At 49.3% G+C, this 25,995-nt stretch overlaps 1 protein-coding gene across 1 annotated transcript in view; it reads left to right on the plus strand.

The window, feature by feature from the left end:
- Nucleotides 1-25,995, plus strand: part of fam120c (family with sequence similarity 120C) — a 58,045-nt gene that overhangs the window by 18,494 nt on the left and 13,556 nt on the right. Inside the window, exons 2-9 of the mRNA XM_038782095.1 lie at nt 8,644-8,890; nt 11,336-11,418; nt 14,691-14,819; nt 15,401-15,506; nt 16,401-16,477; nt 19,316-19,632; nt 20,812-20,908; nt 25,447-25,686. Of these exons, the coding sequence (XP_038638023.1) occupies nt 8,644-8,890; nt 11,336-11,418; nt 14,691-14,819; nt 15,401-15,506; nt 16,401-16,477; nt 19,316-19,632; nt 20,812-20,908; nt 25,447-25,686 (1,296 nt within the window). The remainder of the gene's footprint in view (nt 1-8,643; nt 8,891-11,335; nt 11,419-14,690; nt 14,820-15,400; nt 15,507-16,400; nt 16,478-19,315; nt 19,633-20,811; nt 20,909-25,446; nt 25,687-25,995) is intronic.

Consider the following 25,995-nt stretch of genomic DNA (forward strand, 5'->3'; position numbering starts at 1 on the left):
TTATCCACGAGAGAGAAATACAAAATATTGACAGAATTTTCTTCTGGGTCATGCTTGACTTGTAACAGCAATCGTGAATTGCATGCTGCTCGGGCCTGCAGTACTGGATATGGTAAGTGTGTGCTGACAATAGCCATGAACATCTTTGCACTTTGCAAGCTGACAAAGGAGGTATACCTTACACGACCCAAAGATTGTAGCCAAAGGTCATTGATCTGTCAAAAGGATAAAATGATGTCCATACAGATAATGGTGGAAGCTTCTTGGACCGAAAATGATGCTCAAAGCTTCTTTCCAGCTGGGCGTAATCTGTGCTAGTAAGAGTGCGTGAAGAAAATGCTATCGGTCGTTCCTCTCCTGAAGGCATAATGTACGAGATGATTGCACCAACCCCATAGGGTGAGGCGTCGCAAGCTAACTACAACTTCATTTTTTTGATTATAACAGCTCTGATTTCCGTGAAGCATCTTTCACATACATTTCACATTCTTCTGACCAGCTGCATGCCTGTTTGACACATAATGTGTGTAAAGGCTTCAATCGTGTTGCTAAATTTGGCACAATTTTACCATAATAATTAATCAATCCTAAAAACGATCTTATTTGTGTCACATTTTGAGGTTGTGGTGCTTCTAAGATTGCAGAAGTTTTCTTCGATTCTTTGTGTCAACCGTCTTTGTCAGGTCATTAATGGATGACTTGGAAAAAGTCACACTTTTCCTTTTTAATTCTCAGGCTGTGGCTCAGTAACCACTTCAGGGTAGCGTCTAAATTCTTCCAAAGGTTTCTGTTCCCTTGAACCAGTGATGAGTGTGTCATAAATAACATTGTACTCCATTCAAAAAACTTAGAATTTGATCCCTAGATCTTTGAAAAAGAGCGTGAGCAGATATTACTCCAAGAGGAAGTCTTCTGTAACAGACCGTTGTGCGTCATGATCATAAGTAGTGGCTGTGATCTGCTCTTGTAGCCTATGGCAAAGCGGGAGGGGTAGCCACATTGATCAGCAGATATGGCCGTGACCGATCAATTTTACAGAATTTCTGTCCTCCAGAAATTCCAGGAAATATGTCTTAATCAGCGGTAGTGGATAATGATCTACACCTAAAACTGGGTTAATAGTTTTAAAATCTCCACAAGTTCTCACTGAGCCGGCCTGTTTTAATACAGGAACGATTGGCGTCACCCAATCACTTAGACCAACAGGTTCGATTACTCCTGTCCTTGCTAATCTTTCTAGTTCTTCAATTTTAGGCTTAATGGTAAGTTCTAGCTTTGAGACATTTGGGTGTGCTGTCTGGCTTGATTTTTAGGTATAGCGGGACTCCAGTTCTCGAGCCTAGCGAATCTTCGAACACCTTCTCATACTTCTCCAGACGTTGTTGCAAGTTGCTCTTTGAATACACTAATTGACTATTTCCCAGTTAAGCCTAATCTTAGCCAACCATGTTCTGCCAAATAGAGCACGAAGGTTTATATGAACAATGTGACGAGGCAACTTCCATTTGCTGCAACTGACGCCATAATACATCTTTTTAATGGTGCAACCTCTTCAGTGTATGTCCTTAGGATCGCATTTGATGGTTTTTAAGGCAGGTGCTTCAGCGTTTGATAAATTGTCTCAGGTATTGGCGATACCCTGCACCAGTATCCACTTTCACTTTAATTTCCTGACTGTGAACATAGAACGGGCCCTTCGGCCCTCGATGTTGCGCCGACCTGTGAAACAATCTGAAGTTTTGGATATTCCCAGAAATGTTATTGATCTCTCTGCACTGACAAAGCACCTAGCTTTAGCTTGGGGAGTAGCTCGGATTCTCTGTCTTTTGAGTGATTATGAGATTTCTGAACTAATATGTGGGCACGACTAGATTGTTGACTTGTATTGTTCTTGTTGGTATAGGAGACATTTCCTGAGCCCAACACGCCTTGACAATAAGGCCCTTCTTTCCACAGCTCTTGCATGCACTTGACTTAGCATTTCCCTGCTGAGTGTGCAACCTGTATACAACGGTGACATGGTTGCACCTTTGCAGTCCTGAACCTTGAGTTATCCATGTTGTGGATCTTTGCTCCAGCCCCTATCTGCGATGTTTCTCTCGTTACAGTTCCATAGATGTCCCAACTTTTAGCAGCTTTTAGAGTTAAATCACTTGGAGTCAGCAGCTGCACTGCATAATCCACAAACTAGCCTGTCGAATTATTTTGTTTCAAATTCACAATATCCAGCTAGTCTTCTTAAAGACGCTATAAACTGTAAAATATTCTTTGTGACTATGGCAGTGGAATTGGAACTTTCTGCAATCAATAATGGTTTAGGAGAAAAATGTGGCTCTAAATCACTGAAGATCTTGTCTCTGGTGCGACACCCTGGGCTAGTGCGTGGTTGATTCCAGCCCGACAGACCCCGGAGTCCCAACGCCAATAATGAACCAATAATTCACATCCAATTTGTGAATATTTGGCCCCCTTGACTGCTCAAAAAGTTATATCCACCAGATTTGTAAGTTGAACACCAACTATTTGCCCATAACTGGAACAAAGTTAAATCTGCAATAATTATAATGGAATAATAGCCAGCTAATCTACTACGCCTCCCCTTACCGTCCCACCCTCTCCCCAAACACACACCAGACAGACACTCTGGGTGGGGGTAAAAATAATAGGAATTAAAATGAAATTAAAGATGTGTCCTTGCTTCCGATATGCAGGTCAGTGCACCGGTGTATGGTTGGAGATGACCTTCTGGCGGTAGCATTCAGCCAGTGCTCCCAGACAATAGGTTTTCCTCTGGAAAGGCACATTAACAGCCTCAGCCTTCACTCAAAGGAACAGTCTGTTCAAATCTTACTTGATTCCAACACCACCAGAATGACCAACAGCTTTAGTGAGATAAGAGCAGAGTTCCTCTTGCAGTCTTTAAACAACTGACCCTGCATTCAGATGGTGGCTGGACTGGATTGCCTGATGATTCATTTTGGCTGTGGAGAGAGAAAGATCTTTACTTTGGATATTCAAAAAGAATCCATTAGATGAGTGAGAGCGCAGAGCTGTGATCCTCCAGCTTCTTGCATCAAAACAAAAGTAAAAGAGAAAACACAGTCACACAGAGGAAGGAACGTACCAGAGAAAACCCCAACCATTCGAAAGTCCATTGGCCAACAGCCAAGTCCATCAAGGTGTGTTAGCACTGATCTCCCTGGAATCTGCTGATCCAAAATATGAACCGCTCCTTGTAACCTACCTTGCCTGAGATCATGGGTCAAGTTTACCAGCCACTTGAGTTAAAGGTGAATTCCATCTTCAAGGCATATTAATTCTCCATGTACAAAATTTAAATAGCAGAATATCAGAAATTAAAAGGAAAAAACAAGGATTAACAGGAGGATCCTTGCATCTCTTGGTTTTTCTGGGTGAACATGATTCTGTCGCAGCATAAATGTTTTATGGCCAACTGAGCTGAAACTGCTGTGATCTTTAGGTCCTCTGGTGTCTGATTAGCTATTAAAAACAATTGGACTCGTCATATGAATTCCATGTTTCATAATCCTCATCAAAAGCATCCATGGTGCCTTTTTTCCCACCATTTGTGGATCCCGTCTCCGCAAATCTATACTTCCTCCCTTCCGACAAACAGTTCCTTGAACAAGCAACTGGGGAAATTGTTCCCTTTTTTTTATGCCTGAGTGTGTTGACTTTTCGCCCGAGTAGACTTCGAAATGCCCATTCCCTGCAGTCCGTGTAGCATTCCCTTGTGCATGGTCCCTGCAGCCCAGGCCCCACTCACTTCAACTAAGATATAGAGATGCCGGCGTTGGACTGGGGTGAGCACAGTAAGAAGTCCAACATGTTTATTTCAAACACTAGCTTTCGGAGCACTGCTCCTTCCTCAGGACCTGAGGAAGGAGCAGTTCTCTGAAAGCTAGCACTTCAACTAAAGCAAGTCTTCCCCAACCTTCGGGCTTCTTTTTTTTCTAATAAACATTTTATTGAGGTATTTTTTGGTATTATAACTGGGCAGCACGGTAGCATTGTGGTTAGCACACATGTATTCCTGTGTTGTACCTTCACCAGGTCGACACCTCATTTGCGGGCAGCACGGTACCACAGTGGTTAGCATTGTCAGTTCACAGCTCCAGGGTCCCAGGTTCGATTCCGGCTTGGGTCACTGTCTGTGCGGATGTTCTCCCCGTGTGTGCGTGGATTTCCTCCAGGTGCTCCGGTTTCCTCCCACAGTCAAAGATGTGCAGGTTAGGTGGATTGGCCATGATAAATTGCCCTTGGTGTCCAAAATTGCCCTTAGTGTTGGGTGGGGTTACTGGGTTATAGGGTGGAGGTGTTGACCTTGGGTAGGGTGCTCTTTCCAAGAGCCGGTGCAGACTCGATGGGCCGAATGGCCTCCTGCACTATAATTTCTATTTAACTACACAATAAACAATGTGCATGAAACTATATACATAGTGCAAAGCCGTCTACCTCCCTTACAGGTCTCATCTTTATTAACCCCCTACCCTAAGCTAACTGACTCTCCCCCCCCCCCCCCCTCCCCCCCCGCGGCGCTGATGATTAATTTTCCGCGAAGAAGTCGACGATCGGTTGCCATCTCCGTGCGAACCCCAACACTGACCCCCTCAAGGCGAACTTGATTTTTTCCAAACAGAGAAATCTAGCCAGATCTCTGACTTCAGGGGCTTTGAGTCCCTCCACGCTAATAGTATCCGTCTCCGGGTTACCAGAACGTCTGCCTCTTTCTCCTCCTGGATTCCTGGGTCTTCCGACACCACAAAAATCGACACCTCTGGATTCAGCGCCACCCTTGTTTTTAACACTGTGGGCATGTCATCTGCAAACCCCTGCAAAAATCTCCTAAGCTTCAGACATGCCCAGAACATGTGGACATGGTTCGCTGGTCCTCCCGCACATTTTGCACACCTGTCTTCCACCCCAAAGAATCTGTTCATCCGGGCCACTGTCATGTGAGCCCGGTGAACGACCTTGAATTGTATCAGGCTGAACCTGGCACATGTTGCGGATGCGTTGACTGCATTCGAGGCGTCCGCCCATAGACCATCCTCTATCTCTCCTTCCAGCTCCTCCTCCCACTTGTGCTTCAGCTTCTCGGTCTGCGTCTCCTCTGACCCCATGAGTTCCTTGTAAATGTCCGAGACGCTCCCATCTCCCACCCACCCTCTGGAAACTACCCTGTCCTAAATCTCCCTTAGCGGTAGGAGTGGGAAGGTTGACATCTATTTACGTAGCAAGTCCCGTACCTGCAGATACCTGAATTTGTTTACCCTCACCAACCCAAACTTCTCCAGCGCCCTCATACTCTAAAGGCTCCCCTCTATAAACGTAAACGTATTTCCCATCCTCTCAATCCATGCACTCCGCCATATCCGGAACCCCCATCCATACTTCCCAGGACAAACCGGTAATTTTTACAGATTGTGCTCCCTCTGCTCCCACATGTCTCCCCCATTGCCCCCAGACTCTCAGGGCCGCCACCACGGGGATGGTGGAGTATCGTGCCGGTGGGAACGGCAGAGGTGCAGTTACCAACGCCCCCAGTCTGGTACCCTTGCATGAAGCTGCCTCCATACGCTGACTGTTGGCCTTCTTAATCACGGTTGCTGTTGAAACATTTTGTTAAACCTTCAGATTGATGGCAGTGCTTTGCCTGATGTCTTTGTTCGTGTGCGCGGGTGCACACGAGTCGAACCCTGATAACCTTCTGTTGCTCCCGATGCTGTCCTACAGTTTGTTGCCGAAAATCTTCTTTCCAGCGATTTTCTGCCTCCACCTTCGTTGCCAGTTTTCTCTCGTTCTATTTATTTATTGCCGCAAAACAAAAAGGTATGGAAGTGCCCACACTCTGGATTCTTGTAAAACACCCCACAGCTTGTTGCTAAATAGCTTCTTTTCAGCAATTTTCTATCTTAATCCTCGTCGCCTGATTTCTCTCCTGTTATATCCTTTGTTGCCCCAAAAAAAAACGTATGGATTCTTGTAAAATATGTTGAGTGGTTTATTAAGTGTGTTGCTCACAGAGTCAAGATGGTGATCTGCTCAAAGCCCTTGTAAACACTCTGCTGACGTCACTGCATATTACGCGACGCAGAATCCGCAAAAATGTATTCTCTCCCCTGAAGGCGACTTATAGAAAAGGTCACGATCCCACTGGACAAGACCAGACAAAATGGAAGAGAAGATGGGGAGAGGATCAAAGCGCTGCACAGAATCAGCTCCACCTCCTCCTGCGCCGGGCTAATCCAGATGCAGCTCAAGTTGGTGCACAGAGCGACCTCACCAAGACACGCATGAGCGAGTTAGCGCCAACATGGAAGATAAATGGAACGGCGTCCGGAGGCCTGGCCAACCAGACCCACGTGTTCTGGTCCTACCCCAGACTCGAGTTCTGGACGGCCTTTTTCGTGGCCATGTCCTGGGTGGTGGGGGTTGAGATGGAACTGTGCCCATCTGCGACGGTCTTCGGGCAGTCAGCATTCTGGACAAAGAAGGGGTGGATGCCCTAGCCTTTGCCTCACTGATCGCCAGGTGGAGACTTCTACCAGAGTGGAAGTCGGCAGCACCACCCAGGGCTTTGTAGTGGCTCTCTGACGTGCCCGAGTTCCTGAGACTGGAAAAAAGTATGTGCATTGTGTATTTATGTATGCCCTATGTTTTTGATATATGGAATGATCTGTCTGGACTGAAGAACTTGTCGTATGAGGAACATTTGAGGACTCTGGGTCTGTACTCGTTGGGAGTTTAGAAGGATGAGGGGCGTCTTATTGAAACTTACAAGATACTGCGAGGCTTGGATAGAGTGGACATGGAGAGGATGTTTCCACTTGTTAGAAAAACTAGAACCAGAGGACACCATCTCAGATTAACGGACAATCCTTTAAAACTGAGATGAGGAGGAATTTCTTCAGCCAAAGGGTGGTGAATCTGTGGAACTCTTTGCCGCAGAAGGCTGTGGAGGCCAAATCACTGAGTGTCTTTAAGACAGAGATGGATAGGTTCTTGATTAATAAGGGGAGCAGGGGTTATGGGGAGAAGGCAGGAGAATGGGGGTGAGAAAATATCAGCCATGATTAAATGTTGGAGCAGACTCGATGGGCCAAGTGTTCTAATTCTGCTCCTATGTCTTATGGTCTTATGGACTATACCCAGAACAATACTTTTCACTATACCTCGGTACACGTGACAATAAAACAAATCAAAATAAAATTTGCAAGAAGGGGGTCCAAGGAAAGATTCCACGACACATGGATGAAGTTCACAAGCATCTTCACAGGCTTGTTGTCAAAACTGCAGCTAACTGGGTGGGGGAGAGAATGCTGCCTGGATGAAAAGGAGCTCGCAAACAGCAGATAAGGAACAGGGAGGAGGGCCACCCACTGGATGAGACTCAAATACCCCCCCCCCCCCCCCCCCCAGCAAAACAAAGACAACGGCAAACGAGGGGATGGGTCCTGGCAATGGATGTAAACATGCGGGTAAAGCTGGGTGTAACTCTTGCCACTAAGCGGTGAGTGGCCCAGTAAGAACCCTTCAAAAAGCTGTACAATACATTAGAACTGGAACCTCAGTTACAGACACGGTGACAGCCCGGGGCTCTAGTGTTGACTAGTACTGTACTATTGTTGTTCCTGTATCTTTTTTGTCTGCAAAGATCTGTTTATAAATGCAAAATGCCAATAAAAATATTTCCTTTTTTAAAAAAAAATGCATTATCTGATACAGTTTGGGCAGAACAGCGGCAAATGGAATTTAACCCTGAAAAGTGTGCGGTGATGCATTTTGGGAGGACTAACAAGACAAGGGAATAAATACACAATGGACGGTAGGACGTGAGGAAGTCCAGATGATCATTGGGACCTTGGGGTGCTTGACCATAGATCCCTGAAGGCAACAGGACAGGTAGATCAGGTGGTTAAGAAGGGATATGGGATACTTGCCTTTATTAACCGAGGCACAGAACATAAGAGCAGGGAGGTTATAATGGAGCTGTATAATACGCTAGTTAAACTACAACTGGAGTACTGTGTGCAGTTCTCATCGCCACACTATAGGAAGGATGTGATTGCGCTGGAGGGTGTAGAGGAGATTCCCCAGGATGGTGTCTGGGCTTGAGCGTTTCAGCTGTGAAGAGAGGCTGGGGTTGATCTCCTTAAAGCAGAGAAGACGGAGGAGAGGGGGGACCTGATTGAGGTGTATGATAGGGTAAATAGGAAGGAACTTTTCCCCTTTAGTAGAGAGGTCATTAACTAGGGGAGGGCAGATTTAAGGAGCCTTTCTGGGGATGTGCAGGCTCAATGGGCCACATGGCCCCCTTCTGCATTGTACGGATTCTGTGGATTAGAGTAGATAGGTGCTTGACGGCCGACACGATGGACCAACAGGCCTCTTTCTGTGCTGTAAAACCCGATGACTCTGTGATGGCTTCTTGGTGATCATTAGACTTTTATTTCCAGAGTCTTTTTCAATTGATTTTAAATTCCACCATCGTCTGTGGTGAGATTTGAACCGCAATTCCTGGCGAGCATTGTACTTTGTCTCTGGATCATTTCCCCTGTGCCGCCCCCCCGCCTCCTGTTCGGGTTCCACTGACTTCCTCTTCCACTTTTTGTGTTGCAGGTTGTCCAAAGTATTGAAGACCACCACCAGGAGGTGATTGCCTTCTACCGGGAGAATGGCTTCCACGGCCTCATCGCCTACGACTCGGAGTACGCCCTGTGCAACGTTCAGTGCTACCTCAGCGCGCACGCCCTCAAGCTGAGCTGGAATGGCAAGAGCCTCACCACCAACCAGTACCTGATGCAGGAGGTGGGCAAGCAGCTGAACGTTAACCCAGCCCACTTCAGCATTTTCGCCGCGCTGCTGGGTAGGTGGAGGGCGCGCGGGTTCGGTATGGGCCGAGTTGGCGGTGGGGGGGGGGGGGGGGGGGGGGGGGGTCGGGAGGGGTTTGCAGAATTGGGGTCCCCGCTCCCCGTGCTCTCTTGCTGGCGCACAATCAGGTCTCGTGAGTTCAGACTTTGCTCTGTTCTCTCCCGTAGCTCCTGCTCGCTGGCTCCAACTCCCCAGTCATTGTGCTGCCGTTGCTCCCATGAATGACCCCGGAGCTCGTTCCCCTCTGAGTCACGGCTTGCCTCGTGCCAAAGCTCCTGTGCTGCCTCTCTGAATGGGCATTTAGGCCTCGTCCCACTTTCCCACCATTTCCCCATACCCCTGAACACCATTCTTCCTTTTCAGGTGATCAGATTCCTTCCTGAAAGCAATGCGTGAACCTGCCTCTGCCACACGCTAAGGTAGCAACTTCCCCACCCTGACCACTTGCTGAGTCAAAAAGCTTCCTTCCTCATCTCAAATGCTTCTTCTGCGAATTGTCCTCAATCTGTATCACCCCCTCTGGTTGTCAAACCTCCTGCCATTGGGTAAAAACTGGGGGCGTTGACCGTCTCTCCTCCTCCGAGGGCGTTTCTCTCTCCTCCGAGGAGGGTGTTTCTCTCTCCTCCGAGGAGGGCGTTTCTCTCCTCCGAGGAGGCCGTTACTCTCTCTCCTCCGAGGAGGCCGTTTCTCTCTCTCCTCCGAGGAGGCCGTTACTCTCTCTCCTCCGAGGAGGCCGTTTCTCTCTCTCCTCCGAGGAGGCCGTTTCTCTCTCTCCTCCGAGGAGGCCGTTACTCTCTCTCCTCCTCCGAGGCCGTTACACTCTCTCCTCCGAGGAGGCCATTACTCTCTCTCCTCCTCCGAGGCCGTTACACTCTCTCCTCCTCCGAGGCCGTTACTCTCTCTCCTCCTCCGAGGCCGTTACTCTCTCCCCTCCGAGGCCGTTACTCTCTCCCCTCCGAGGCCGTTACTCTCTCCCCTCCGAGGAGGCCGTTACTCTCTCTCCTCCGAGGAGGCCGTTACTCTCTCTCCTCCGAGGAGGCCGTTACTCTCTCCACTCCGAAGAGGCCGTTACTCTCTCTCCTCCGAGGAGGCCGTTACTCTCTCTCCTCCTCCGAGGAGGAAGGCGTTACTCTCTCTCCTCCTCCGAGGAGGAAGGCGTTACTCTCTCTCCTCCTCCGAGGAGCAAGGCGTTACTCTCTCTCCTCCTCCGAGGAGGAAGGCGTTACTCTCTCTCCTCCTCCGAGGAGGAAGGCGTTACTCTCTCTCCTCCTCCGAGGAGGAAGGCGTTACTCTCTCTCTCCTCCTCCGAGGAGGAGGGCGTTACTCTCTCTCTCCTCCTCCGAGGAGGAGGGCGTTACTCTCTCTCTCCTCCTCCGAGGAGGAGGGCGTTACTCTCTCTCTCCTCCTCCGAGGAGGGCGTTACTCTCTCTCTCTCTCTCTCTCCTCCTCCTCCGAGGAGGGCGTTACTCTCTCTCTCTCTCTCTCTCTCTCTCCTCCGAGGAGGGCGTTACTCTCTCTCTCTCTCTCTCTCTCCTCCTCCGAGGAGGGCGTTACTCTCTCTCTCTCTCTCTCTCTCTCCTCCTCCGAGGAGGGCGTTTCTCTCTCTCTCCTCCTCCTCCGAGGAGGGCGTTACTCTCTCTCTCTCTCTCTCTCTCCTCCTCCGAGGAGGGCGTTTCTCTCTCTCTCCTCCTCCTCCGAGGAGGGCGTTACTCTCTCTCTCTCTCTCCTCCTCCTCCGAGGAGGGCGTTACTCTCTCTCTCTCTCTCTCTCCTCCTCCGAGGAGGAGGGCGTTACTCTCTCTCTCTCTCTCTCTCCTCCTCCGAGGAGGAGGGCGTTACTCTCTCTCTCTCTCTCTCTCTCTCTCCTCCGAGGAGGAGGGCGTTACTCTCTCTCTCTCTCTCTCTCTCTCTCTCTCTCTCTCTCTCCTCCTCCTCCGAGGAGGGTGTTACTCTCTCTCTCTCTCCTCCTCCAAGGAGGAGGGTGTTACTCTCTCTCTCTCTCTCTCCTCCTCCTAGGAGGGCGTTACTCTCTCTCCGAGGAGGAGGGCATCAACAACTCTTTTCCCCCCCCCCACCACCAAATGCCCACAGTGACGTGCTCCCTGCCTCAAGTGTATAGAAGCTTCTGGAAATGGAGTCCGCCAAAGTTCAATCCCCTGATCGCTACTCTCGGGTAACTTGTTGGCTTTGCACCATGTGTTTGAGGGAGTACAAGTTGGGGCAGCTCCCCTGAGAGACGTGGGTGGGCACCGTGCTATATCCTCCCCAGCTCCTGTCAGAGAGAGCGACGTGAGGCTTGCACCAATCATCGCCTGGTGCTGCCGTAGGTCAGAGTGTACTCGGGCTGCCTTACGCCTTGGGAAGTGATAGGAAGCTCTACGGACGGAAGCAGGCTGCCTGGGGTCACCTCTGGATATCTAATTATGCCAGTGATTTTTCAGGTAATCACATACTCCCCGATGAAGACCTGGCTGCTTTCCACTGGAGTCTGCTGGGCCCAGACCATCCACTGGCTTCCCTGAAGGTAAACACACGGACATAACTTTTGCTGCACAGTTATCAATCTGAGAGTAGTGAGGATAGAGGTTTACAGCGTGTAAACAGGCCCTCTGGCCCAACCTGTCCATGCCACCCAGTTTTTACCACTGAGCTTGTCCCAATTGCCCGCATTTGACCCATATCCCTCTATACCCATCTTACCCAGAAGTGGCAGATGGCGTTTAACCCTGAAAAGTGAGGTTAAACCAGGATGTTGCCTGGAATGGAGAGTAGGTCTTACGAGGAAAGGTTGAGGGTGCTAGGCCTTTTCTCATTAGAACGGAGAAGGATGAGGGGCGACTTGATAGAGGTTTATAAGATGATCAGGGGAATAGATAGAGTAGACAGTCAGAGACTTTTTCCCCGGGTGGAACAAACCATTACAAGGGGACATAAATTTAAGGTGAATGGTGGAAGATATAGGGGGGATGTCAGAGGTAGATTCTTTACCCGGAGAGTAGTGGGGGCATGGAATGCACTGCCTGTGGAAGTAGTTGAGTCAGAAACATTTGGGACCTTCAAGCGGCTATTGGATAGGTACTTGGATTACAGTAGAATAATGGAGTCTAGATTAATTTGTTCTTGGGGGCAGCACGGTAGCATTGTGGATAAAACAATTGCTTCACAGTTCCAGGGTCCCAGGTTTGATTCCGGCGGGTCACTGTCTGTGCGGAGTCTGCACATCCTCCCCGTGTGTGCGTGGGTTTCCTCCGGGTGCTCCGGTTTCCTCCCACAGTCCAAAGATGTGCAGGTTAGGTGGATTGACCATGATACATTACTCGTAGTGTCCAAAATTGCCCTTAGTGTATGGTGGGGTTACTGGGTTATGGGGATCGGGTGGAGGTGTTGACCTTGGGTAGGGTGCTCTTTCCAAGAGCCAGTGCAGACTCGATGGGCCGAATGGCCTCCTGCACTGTAAATTGTATAATCTATGATTAATCTAGGACAAGGGTTTGGCACAACATCGTGGGCCCAAGGGCCTGTTCTGTGCTGTATTTTTCTATGTTCTATGTTGTCCATTTTGGAAGGACAAAATATGAATGCGGAGTACAGGGTTAACAGTAGGGTTCTTGGCAATGTGGAGGAGCAGAGAGATCTTGGGGTCTATGTTCATAGATCTTTGAAAGTTGCCACTCAAGTGTGCTAGCGTTCATTAGCAGAGAGATTGAATTTAAGAACCGTGAGGTGATGGTGCAGCTGTACAAAACCTTGGTAAGGCCACATTTGGAGTACTGTGTGCAGTTCTGGTCACCTCATTTTAGGAAGGATGAGGAAGCTTTGGAAAAGGTACAAAGGAAATTTACCAGGATGTTGCCTGGAATGGAGAGTAGGTCTTACGAGGAAAGGTTGAGGGTGCTCGGCCTTTTCTCATTAGAACAGAGAAGGATGAGGGGTGACTTGATAGAGGTTTATAAGATGATCAGGGGAGCAGATAGAGTAGACAGTCAGAGACTTTTTCCCTTGGTGGAACAAACCATTACAAGGGGACATAAATTTAAGGTGAATGGTGGACAATATCGGGGGGATGTCAGAGGTAGGTTCTTTACCCAGAGAGTAGTGGGGGCATGGAATGCACTGCCTGTGGAAGTAGTTGAGTCGGAAACATTTGGGACCTTCAAGCAGCTATTGGATAGGTACATGGATTACGGTAGAATTATGGGGTGTAGATTAATTTGTTCTTAATCTAGGACAAAAGTTCGGCACATCGTGGGCAGAAGGGACAGTTCTGTGCTGTATTTTTCTATGTTCGACCCATATATCTGTCTAAATACTTTTTAAAAGACACAATTGGACCCACCTCAACAACAGCTCTGGCAGCTCGTTCCAAACACTCACCACCCTCTGTGTGAAACAATTATCCTTCTGGACCCTTTTGTATCTCTCCCCTCTCACCTTAAACCTGAGCCCTCTAGTTTTAGACTTACCTACCTTTGGGAAAAGATGTTCTAGCTTATCTATGCCCCTCATTATTTTATAGCCCTCTAAAAGTTCACCCCTAAATCTCCTACGCTTCAGGGAATAAAGTCCCAGACTATCCAGCCTCTCCTTATAACTCAAACCATCTAGTCCCGGTAGCATCCTAGTAAATCTCTTCTGAACTCTAGTTTAATAATATCCATACTATAATAGGGTGACAAGAACTATCAAAGCAGAATTTACTTCAAAATATAATTTTGAACTGTCATGGTCTAACACTAGTACAGTACTGGTGGGGATGGGTCTGTCACTGTAACACTGGGATACAGTACTGGTGGGGACGGATCTGTCACTGTATAACACTGGGGTACAGTACTGGTGGGGACGGGTCTGCCTGTATAACACTGGGGTACAGTACTGGTGGGGATGGGTCTGTCGCTGTATAACACTGGGGTACAGTACTGGTGGGGATGGGTCTGTCGCTGTATAACACTGGGATACAGTACTGGTGGGGACGGGTCTGTCACTATAACACTGGGGTACAGTACTGGTGGGGACTGGTCTGCCTGTATAACACTGGGGCACAGTACTGGTGGGGATGGGTCTGTCACTGTATAACACTGGGCTACAGTACTGGTGTGGACGGGTCTGTCACTGTATAACACTGGGCTACAGTACTGGTGGGGACAGGTCTGTCACTGTATAACATTGGGGTACAGTACTGGTGGGGACGGGTCTGCCTGTATAACACTGGGGTACAGTACTGGTGGGGATGGGTCTGTCACTGTATAACACTGGGGTACAGTTCTGGTGGGGACTGGTCTGCCTGTATAACACTGGGGTACAGTACTGGTGGGGACGGGTCTGCCTGTATAACACTGGGGTACAGTACTGGTGGGGACGGGTCTGTCACTGTATAACACTGGGATACAGTACTGGTGGGGATGGGTCTGTCACTGTATAACACTGGGATACAGTACTGGTGGGGACGGGTCTGTCACTGTATAACACTGGGGTACAGTACTGGTGGGGATGGGTCTGTCACTGTATAACACTGGGATACAGTACTGGTGGGGACGGGTCTGTCACTGTATAACACTGGGCTACAGTACTGGTGGGGATGGGTCTGTCACTGTATAACACTGGGGTACAGTACTGGTGGGGACTGGTCTGCCTGTATAACACTGGGGTACAGTACTGGTGGGGACGGGTCTGCCTGTATAACACGGGGGTACAGTCCAGCACTGTTACTTGGATGTGCACAAAGAGCCTCTGACGTGAAGCTGTGCCGATATCATTTGTAACTCTCTCCTTGCGCCCCACTCCGATTTCCCCCTCCAGGTGAGAGCCCACCAGCTGGTGCTGCCCCCTTGCGATGTGGTGATCAAAGCCGTCGCTCTCTACGTAAGCAACATTCCTGATATCCGCGACCTCGACACCGTGGCCAAGGATGTCTTCAAACAATCACGTGTGAGTACCAATGGAACCGCGGGCGCATGTGCTGGGACGAGGAGGAATTTGACGCCATGGTCTTACTAAATAACAGATTGGGCTCGAGGGGCCGAATTGCCTCCTACTCTTTGTTCACATATAAGTTACAATGTAGGACAGAACAGACAGAAACAATCTTTCCCTTGTGATTTAAGGAGTTTCGGTAAACATGGAGGTTCTGAGTTCGTGTGGTGAAGCAGTTTTAAAAATGGGGACATGGGTATCACTGGCAAGGCTGGCATTTGCTGCCCATCCCAATTTGGACTGAGTGTCTGTCTCGCTAGAGCCATTTCAGGGGGGCAGTTAAGGGTCACATGTCGGCCAGACCGGGGTAAGGGCGGCAGATTTCTTTCGCTGAAGGCACACGAGTGAACTGGGTGGGTTTTTATAACAATCGAGAACAGTTACCGCAAGTTCTCAATTCCAGATTTATTCTGCCCCAGAGCACTGGAGCTTTGGGTCACGAGTACACTGGCGATAGCACTCCAGCACCTTGTCTGCCATGATTGAGGTGGAGAAGCTTCTAACGTTTTTACACTTTCCAAACTATTGGTATGCAGGCCCGGACAGCAGACAAAATCGACCGGTTTAAAAGAGCTGTGGAGTACTATGCCGTGGCCAGCAAACCCAGGCCGCCACCACCTCTCGGACCCTCTCCGTTCCTGGGTGAGTATACTGTCGGAGTGGCTATCGCACTGCCAGTTCGCTGGGAGTTGCACCTTTTCATTCGTTTTGATGATTTGCCAAACTTACTTCCTGCCCTCAGTGCTATTTCCACAGGTGAGGGCTACCAGAAGGAACTGCAGCCCCATGTGGAGTCGCTGCTGTTCCATGGCCAGGCTGCAGGATATGTCTGTCACCTCACTCAACCCTCCCTATCTCTGTCACCTCCCTCAACCCTCCCTAGCTCTGTCACCTCCTCCAGCCCGACAACCCTCCCAGATCTCAGCTCGCACTCTCTCTCGCGCGCTCTCTCTCTCTCTCTCTCTCTCTCTCTCTCTCTCGCTCTCTCGCTCTCTTTCTCTCTTCAGGGTAACTGTTGGGACAGGGAGCCACGGCTGCAGGGCAGGTTCCGTGTACAGGGGCCCCCACTTGTGCCGATCTCCTGCACAAAGGCTTTGGCCAGTGGGGGAATGGCCACTTTTGCCGTGCCAGTTTTAAGCCCCAGGTGGGTGGGCTATGGGATCTGTGAGAATGGCGGTGTGTGGGTCCCCATCCTACTGCCACATGGGGCCTCTGCTGGTATTCCTCGGCACGATGGTCTTAGCCATACTGGCTGGCGGGATGGGAGGCGAGCAGCCGGTGGGTTAGTCAGGTCCTTGTGGGGTGGGAGGGTTGCTGCTCAGGGCTGCGAGCCTCCATTGAAAACCCACCGATTTGGCGACAGAGCCAGTAGGTCTGCGAGCAGAGTGCAGGGGCTTGGCCATCGCGTCCTGCTACAGGTTGAAATGTGACGCTGTTAAACTACCTCATTTTGTATTGTCCCGGCTGTTTGAGGAGTGGGTGGTATTGGGGAGGAGTCAATATAACGGGCGGTAACATTTTACTTTCTTCTTGTAGGTTTGGGCCCGGGTCAGTTCGGCATGCCATCTTTCCCGGCCTCCCACATGCAAGGAATTCCTCAGCCCAAACCGATGGTAGGTCTTCACTCTGCGATGAAAAACCTAATATAAGTACATAGGAACAGGAATAGGCCATTCAGCCCCTCGAACCTGACCCGCCATTCAATGAGATCATGGCTGACCTCTGGCCTCACTCCGTATACCTTAACAAAAATCAATCTATCTACAATTTCAAATGAACAACTGATCTAGCATCAATTGATGTTATGGGAAAGAGTTCCAAAGTGCTACCACCCTTTGAGTGAAGTAGTTCTTTCCAGTGAGCAGTCTAACCTAATTTATAGAGCAGGCCCCCCTCAGAGATCTAGGTGTACAGGTCCACAGGTAACTGAAAGGGGCAACACAGGTGGAGAAGGTAGTCAAGAAGGCATACGGCATGCTTGCCTTCATTGGCCGGGGCATTGAGTTTAAAAATTGGCAAGTCATGTTGCAGCTGTATTGAACCTTAGTTAGGCCACACTTGGAGTATAGTGTTCAATTCTGGTCACCACACTACCAGAAGGATGTGGAGGCTTTAGAGAGGGTGCAGAAGAGATTTACCGGGGTGCTGCCTGGTATGGGGAGCATTAGCTATGAGGAGAGGTTGAATAAACTTGTTTTGTTCTCACTGGAACGACGGAGGTTGAGGGGCGTCTACAAAATTATGAGAGGCATAGACATAGATTTACATAAAATTTACAGTGCAGAAGGAGGCCATTCGGCCCATCGAGTCTGCACCGGCTCTTGGAAAGAGCATCCTACCCAAGGTCAACACCTCCACCCTATCCCCATAACCCAATAACCCCACCCAACACTAAGGGCAATTTTGGACACTAAGGGCAATTTAGCATGGCCAATCCACCTAACCTGCACACCTTTGGACTGAGTGGATAGTCAGAGACTTTTTCCAAGGGGAGAGGAGTCGATTATGAGGGGGCATAGGTTTAAGGTGCAAGGGGCAAGGTTTAGAGGTGATGTACGAGGCAAATTTTTTTACACAGAGGGTAGTGGGTGCCTGGATCTCGCTGCCAGAGGAGGTGGTTGCAGCAGGGACGATAGTGATGTTTAAGGGGCATATTAACAAATACATGAATAGGATGGGAATTGAGGGATACGGACCTCGGAAGTGTAGAAGATTTTAGTTTAGACGGGCAGCATGGTCTGCACAGGCTTGGAGGGCCGGTTCCTGTGCTGTACTTTTCTTTGTTCTTTGCTATAGAACCTCCAACCAGTGGAAACAGTTTAACTTATCTGCCCTGTTTTTCCCTGTTAATATCTTGAAGACTTCGATCAGATCATCCATTCACCTTCTAAACTTGCAGGATACTGCGAGGCCTGGATAGAGTGGACGTGGAGAGGATGTTTCCACTTGTAGGAAAAACTAGAACCAGAGGAGACCATCTCAGACTAAAGTGACGATCCTTTAAAACAGAGATGAGGGATTATTTATTCAGCCAAAGGGTGGTGAATCTGTGGAACTCTTTGCCGCAGAAGACTGTGGAGGCCAAATCGCTGAGTGTCTTTAAGACAGAGATAGATATGTTCTTGATTACATAGATACACAGAACATTCAGTGCAGTAGGAGGCCATTCGGCCCATTGAGTCTGCACTGACCCACTTATGCCATCACTTCCTCTCTATCCCCACAACCCAATAACTTAAGGGCAATATATCATGGCCAATCCACCTAACCTGCACGTCTTTGGACTGTGGGAGGAAACCCACGCAGACACTGGGAGAACGTGCAGACTCCGCACAGACAGTGACCCAGCGTGGAATCGAACCTGGGACCCTGGCGCTGTGAAGTCACAGTGCTAGCAATGTGTGCTACTGTGCTGCCTTAATAAGTTATGGTGACAAGGCAGGAGAATGGGGATGAGAAAAATAGCAGCCATGATTGAATGGCGGAGAAGACTCGATGGGCCGATTGGTCTAATTCTGCTCCTATGTCTTATGTCTAAACTCTAGACAAAACAGGTCTAATTTGTATAGTTTCTCCTAACACCTGAAGAACGGGTATCATTCTTGTAAACCAACATTGCACTCCCTCCAAGATTAAAATATTCTCGGTAATGATAGGAATGGAAAGAGTGAGGGGCCTTGGAAGGGGTGGAGGGGTCTTCATGATCGCAAGGGGATTAGAGTACTGGAGTGAAGCGGTCTTCCTGCAGCTGTACAGGGCTTTGCTGGGCGGAGGGGTGAGGTTTGGAAATGGGGTTAGGTGAAGAAGATCAGCCATGATCTGGTTGAATGGCAGTAGACTCTAGCGACCAAATGGCCTACTCCTCCTATGGTGTGTGAAATTGGGAGAGGTGGGGTGCCGGGATTTACTGGATGGAGAGTCTTGACAATTGGAATGTGGGATAGGCCGCTGGATTTGGGAGATGGGAGGGGTTCAGAATGTTGGGGGGGGGCGGGTTTATGTGGTTGGATTTATTTTTCTTTTTGCATCTTTTGTCATTCTTTGCAAGTATTTTGTTTTAAAATGGATGAACGGTGTACCTGAAATGAAGTTTGGTGTTGACCAATAGAAAGAAAATTGGGCGCTGAAATTGGAGAGTAGGTCGCCATGGGGGTGGGGGGTTGGGCGGGGGTGGAGGTGTTCACTGGATTGGGGAAGTGAGAGGAGTTCCGGAACTGTGGTAGGGTGAGTAAGGGAGGGGTGGTAGGATGGAGGACAGTGGAGTGCAGGAATGGAAAGCCACAGTGGAATTGCTCAACAATGATCATGACGAATGGACTGGTCCATTTGGTGCAATAGTGGCGCGGGGCTAAACTGTATGTTGACGGCGGGACCCTCGAGAGGGTTTGTACACCAACTAACGCCTCTCTCCCTTTTCCTCCTTCCTCCATCCTCCCTCCCATCCCGCCTAGTTCCCACCTCCGCCGATGATGCAAAAGTTGCCATACCAGCCCTTCCCGCCAGGGCCCGGCCCTGCCGTCGCCTTCCCGCCCTCCCAGGCTCACCTGATGCACGGGCCCCCCTTCGATCCCGGAGCAGCTAAGCTCGACGGCCCCCTCCAACGGCCCGGGGGTAAGATGTTTGGCGAGTGGGCCGGCTCCTATGGCCCACCGGCCCCAGCTAGGATCTCCAACCACGTTCCCGCCAAAGAGTCGCCGTCACCTCTTCCCAATTCTTCGCCCTCCTCTTCCTCAGACGCGGAGGAACAGAACGGCGGCAATGCGGCCAAGTAAGTCTCTGGGTACTTTGAATCCTGTCTGTTGTCGTCTTTGAAATGTGGATGCTCTAGTCAGCTGGGTTTCTCTTTTCTAAATGAAGTGATACAGATTAAGGCGGAAAACACCAATCAACACTGTATCCCCACTGAAAAGCAGTGACATTCTGTTAAATTTCTATTGCATGTTGGTTAGACCCACACTTGGAGCACAGTGCACAGTTCCAGTCTCCATTTCCTTTGGTTAGACCCACACTGGGAGCACTGTGCACAGTTGCAGTCTCCATATCCCTTGGTTAAACCCACACTGGGAGCACTGAGCATAGTTCCAGTCTCCATATCCCTTGGCCAGACCCACACTGGGAGCACTGTGCACAGTTCCAGTCTCCATATCCCTTGGTTAAACCCACACTGGGAGCACTGAGCACAGTTCCAGTCTCCATATCCCTTGGCCAGACCCACACTGGGAGCACTGTGCACAGTTCCAGTCTCCATATCCCTTGGTTAAACCCACACTGGGAGTACTGTGCGCAGTTACAGTCTCCATATCCCTTGGTTAGACCCACACTGGGAGCACTGTGCACAGTTCCAGTCTCCGTATCCCTTGGTTAGACCCACACTGGGAGCACTGTGCAGTTGCAGTCTCCGTATCCCTTGGTTCGACCCACACTGGGAGCACTGTGCACAGTTCCAGTCTCCGTATCCCTTGGTTAGACCCACACTGGGAGCACTGTGCACAGTTCCAGTCCCCTATCCCTTGGTTCGACCCACACTGGGAGCACTGTGCACAGTTCCAGTCTCCGTATCCCTTGGTTAGACCCACACTGGGAGCACTGCACAGTTCCAGTCTCCTGTCCCGTGGTTAGACCCACACCTGGGGCGCTGTGCACAGTTCGAGTTTCCATATCCTTTGGTGGGACCACACTTTGAGACACAAAGTAAAGCTCCCTCTGCACTGTCTCGATCAAACACTCCCAGACAGTGTGGTCGGTTATTTTAAGCATTATTTTGGTCAATGCCCTTGTGTTCAGATCCTTTCCCTTAAGCACAGAATTCACCCAGAAAAGGAAAGCTCGTCGGGGGAGAGCCCCACCATATCCAGTCCATCTCCAACTCCTAGGTTAAGGTTGATTTGTGTGGCTGTAATTAGAGTCAGTTTGTGGTTAATTGGAGGATCCTCTTATTTTTTTTCAGCCACCTCTCTGATCAATCCTCTCAACGTAAAGCAAACTGGGAAGCCGGTGGCACCACTGCTGCTCCAAGCAAGATCCCGGAGACAAGCGGCCCTGAGGTAAACATTTAACGGCAGCAGTGAAGGTTGTACCATTGGTGCGGCACGGTGGTTAGCACTATTGCCCCACTGCTCCAGGGCCCCGGGTTCAATTCCGGCATTGAGTGACTGCCTGTGCGGAGTTTGCACTTTCTCCCTGTGTCTGCGTGGGTTTCCTCCAGGTGCTCCGGTTTCCTCCCACAGTCCAAAGATGTGCAGGCTAGGTGGATTGCCATTCTAAATTGCCCCTAAGTGTCCAAAAAGGTTAGGTGGGGCTATTGGGTTACAGGGATAGGGTGGAGGCTTGAACATATTCCTTTTGCTTGCAGAGAAACTGGTCCCTATCAATGGACAAAGGCGTCTCTGAGAGGGTGTTTTTGCAAAAACTGGCATGGGGTTGTATCATGCGGTCAGTGGGCTCTGCTGCAAAACGCCACAAAGTACCGTGGGGAACTTTGAGCTTCAAATGGCCTCACTCCGTCGCCGCGGGGTGTTGAGTCAGGGCCGTGCAGGCATTCGCGGGCTAGGTTCAAGTGCCAGGAGTGCACGACGTGCTGCTCATCCCACTGCAGACTTCCGACAGCAGCCCCTTCCACGTGCCATTAATACTCTGGGATGTGGGCAATTTGACCAGCCCTAATTGCCCCGAGAAGTTAATGGTGGTGCCCTTCTTGCTGCAGTCCTTGCATTTGTGTGTGTTGGTGCTGGGTGGAGGGGGTGGCGGTCATTCAGTACCGGGATTTATGACCCAGCAGCAATTGCTGGATTATTGTTCCCAAGCAGGGACGGTGCATGCCTCAAGGCGGGAACCTTGATGGCTGATGCCATTCTTGTGTGCTTGCTGCTCTTGGCCTGTGGTTCTACTGTCATTCTGGGGTGAAGAGAGTGATTGAGAGTCTATGTGACGTCCTCCCCACACAAGTGCACCACCTCTGAGAAAGGGTGACAAGGTGTCAATGGCATGTTATTTCATTAAGATACATCGGTGGCGAACGTGATTTAATTTAATACCTGGAGCCTTATTTTAGTTCCTAGAGCACTTATAAGGAGAGACTGCTGGGGCAGTTGGTCAGAAGCAGACACAGGTAATGCTGCATTCTGCAGATAAACCTATTATCAAGAAAAAGTATCGTTGTTGAGTTCGTTCTTTAACTAGCTGATTTGGGATCAAATTTTAAAAAGTGGTCTCGAAGGTGCAGAGGAGATTTAATTGAGTACCTTAAGCACTTGTGAAGGGAGACTGCCAGGACACGGGGTTAGTCAGTAGGAAGTAGTCATAGGTAATTCTGTAAATAAACCTATAATCAAGAAAAAGTATCGTTGTTGAGTTTGTTCTTTAACTAGTTGATTTGGGATCAAATTGAAAAAAGGGGTCTCGAAGGTGCAGAGGAGATTTAATTGAGTACCTTAAGCACTTGTGAAGGGAGACTGCCAGGACACTGGGTTAGTCAGTAGGAAGTAGTCATAGGTAATTCTGTAAATAAACCTATAATCAAGAAAAAGTATCAGTGTCAGGTTTCGTATTTAACTTGCTTGCTTGGAATCGAATGAAAGACCCTCAACAGGGTGTACTTTGGTCGCAGGAACATGACAATTGGGTTGTGTGGGAAGAGCCAAGAAACTGAGATTATTCTCCTTTAAACAGAGAAGGTTAAAGGGGAAATTTGATTGAGACACAATCGCGAGGGGGTTTCACTCGAGTCAATAAGGAGTTTCCAGTGGCAGGTTAAAGAGAATCGGAAGAAAGAGAGGGAGGGGGAAATCATACAAAGAACAAAGAAATAGACAACACAGGCACAGGCCCTTCGGCCCGCCAAGCCTGCGCCGATCATGCTGCTTGTCTAACCTAAAACCTTCTAGACTTCCGGGGTCCGTATTCATCTATTTGTCAAGGGCCCCTTAAATGTCGCTATCGTACCTGCTTTCACCACCTCAGACAGTCAGTTCCAGGCACCCACTACCCTCTGTGTGGGGGGAAAAAAAACTTTCCTTGCACTAAACTTTACCCCTCACACTTTAAACCTATGTCCCTTAGTAATTGCCTTCCACCCTTGGAAAAAGCTTCTATCTACTCTGTCCATGGCCCTCACCATTTTGTAGACTTCTATCAGGTCACCCCACAACCTCTGTTCGTTCCAGTGAGAACAACCCAAGTTTATTCAACCGCTCCTCATCATCGCTAATGCACTCCATACCAGGCAACATCCTGGAAACCTCTTCTGTGCCATCTCCAAAGCCCCCACATCCTTGGTAATGTGGTGACCAGAATTAAACACTATATTTCATGTGTGGCCGAACTAAGGTTCTATACAGCTGCAGCATGACTTGCCAATTTTTATACTCAATGCCCCGGCCAATGAAGGCAAGCATGCCGTATGCCCCCTTTACTATCTTCGCCGCCTGCGTTGTCACTTGTAGTGACCTGTACACCTAGATCCCTCCGCCTGTCAATACAGTTAAGGATTCTGTCATTTACTGCATATGTCCCACCTGTAATAGACCTTTCAAAAGACCTTTGGGGCAGCACAGTTGCTTCACGGCTCCAGGGTCCCAGGTTCGATTCCCGGCTTGGGCCACTGTCTGTATGGAGTCTGCACGTTCTCCCCGTGTCTGCGTGGGTTTCCTCCGGGTGCTCCGCTTTCCTCCCATAGTCCAAAGATGTGCAGGTTAGGTGGATTGGCTGTTCTAAAATTGTCCTTAGAGTCTAAAAAGGTTAGTTGGGGTTACTGGGTTAGAAGTGTGAGCTTAAATGGGCTTTCCAAGAGCTGGTGCAGACTCGATGGGCCAAATGGCCTCCTTCTGCACTGTAAATTTGATAAATGCATTATTTCATATTTGTCTGGATTAAACTCCATCTGACATCTCTCTGCCCAAGTCTCCAACCAATCTGTATCCTCTGACAGTTCTCGTCGCTATCCGCAATTCCACCAACCTTTGTGCCTTCAGCAAACTTACTAATCAAACCAGTTACATTTTCCTCATTTTTATATTCTACAAACAGGAACAGTCCCAGCACTGATTCCTGCGGAACACCACAAGTCGCAGCCCTCCATTCAGAAAAGCACCCTTCTACGTCTGAGCCAGTTCTGTGTCCATCTTGCCACCTCTGATCCCGTGTGACTTCACCTTCTGTAGCAATCTGCCATGTGGGACCTTATTCAAAGGCCGTGGTAAAGTCGTATAGACACCATCCACTGCCCTACCATCATCAATCATCTTCGTCACTTCCTCGCAAAACTCGATCATATTAGTGAGACACACGACCTCACCTTCACAAAACTATGCATAGAAAGTAGAAGCAGGAGGAGGCCTTCGAACTTGCTCCATCATTCATTATGATCATGGCTGATCAGAGCAGCACAGTGGTGCAGTGGTTAGCACTGCTGCCTCATGGCGCTCAGATAGCAGGTTCGATACCGGCTCTGGGTCACTGTCCGTGTGGAGTTTGTACATTCTCCCCGTGACTGCGTGGGTTTCGCCCCCACAACCCAAAGATGTGCAGGTTAGGCGGATTGGCAACGCTAAATTGCCCCTTAATGAATTGGGTACACTAAATTTATAAAATAAAATGATCGTGGCTGATCATCAATACCCTGCCTTCCCCCCCCCCCCCCCATAATCCCTTGATCCCTTTAGCCCAAGAGCTGTATCTAATACCTCCTTGAAATTACACAACGTTTTCGCTTCAACTACTTTCTGTAGTAGTGAATTCCACAAATTCACCACTCTCTGGGTGAAGAAATTTCTCCTCACCTCAGTCCTAAAAGGTTTACCCCTTATCCTTAAACTATGACCTCTAGTTCTGGACTTTCCCCACCATTGGGAAGACACTTTCTGAATCTACCCTGTTCAATCCTGTTAGAATTTTATGTTTCCATGAGATCCCCTCTCACTCTTCAAAACTCCAGTAAATATCATCCTAACCGACTTAGTCTCTCCTCATATGTCAGTCCCACCATCCCAGGAATCAGCCTGGTAAACCTTCGCTACACTCCCTCCATAGCAAGAACATGCTTCCTCAGATAAGGACACCAAAACTGCACACAATACTCCAGGTGTGGCCCCACCAAGGCCCTGTATAATTGCAGTAAAACACCCCAGCTCCTCTAATCCTCTCGCTACGAAGGCGAGCATACCTTCTTTACTGCCTGCTGTACCTGCACGCTTACTTTCAGCGACTGATGAACGAGGACATCAAGGTCTCGCTGAGTATCCACTTCTCTCGATGTACACCTATTCAAATAATAATCTACCTCGTTATATTTGCAACTGAAGTGATGAGAAGGTGTTTTTTTAAAAACACAGCGGCTTGTTGTGATCTTGCAGCTGCTGCCTGAGGCAGTGATAGCAGATTAAATAGGAGAGCTCAAAAGGGGGAATTCAATAAATACTTGAAAAGTAATATTATCAGGGCTGGGAGTGAAGAGGGAGGGTTGTGGGTGGGTTGCTGCAAGGTGGGATTCATTGGATAGCTCTGTCAAAGCGTTAGCACAGGATCGACAGGTAGAATGGCCTTCTTCCCTGCATTCTGAGATTGTATGACTCTTCATTCGATGCAGGGTGCAATGGATGCCAGAGCCGGGAGCAGGCAGCCTCCAGCTCCTGTGGCCCAGGATGCGCCCACCACCCCCGTGAACCCCACCGCCCACATCCCGTCGTTACTCTCCATGCAAACTAGGAACCACATGGACATCACCACCCCGCCGCTGCCTCCTGTTGCACCGGAGGTCCTTCGTGTGGCAGACCACAGACACCGGAAGGGCCTTATGTACCCATACATCTATCAAGTCCTGACGATGGTGAGTGTTAGCGCTGATCCGACCGAGAACAAGTGCGTGTCGGTGCACAGAGCACAGGCGAACGGCGTTGTTTAGTTTGGTACCTAAGGGGAGACCGCTGGAGCAGGCGGACAGAGATATTCAGCCCTCGAGGGGACTTTGAGGACTGGTATTGTGCTTCTTAAAGCAGTGTCGGTTATGGGGAGATTTAACAGATGTATTTGGTAATCATGAAGGTTGTCATGGTGTGGACGGAGAAGAAGATGGTCCCACTGGAAAGAAGTCTGGCACATACAGTCTGAAAGGGCAGTGGAAGTAGTCTCAGCAGTA

The sequence above is a fragment of the Scyliorhinus canicula genome, chromosome 21 (assembly GCF_902713615.1).
Source record: "Scyliorhinus canicula chromosome 21, sScyCan1.1, whole genome shotgun sequence".
NCBI classification, from domain to species: domain Eukaryota; kingdom Metazoa; phylum Chordata; class Chondrichthyes; order Carcharhiniformes; family Scyliorhinidae; genus Scyliorhinus; species Scyliorhinus canicula.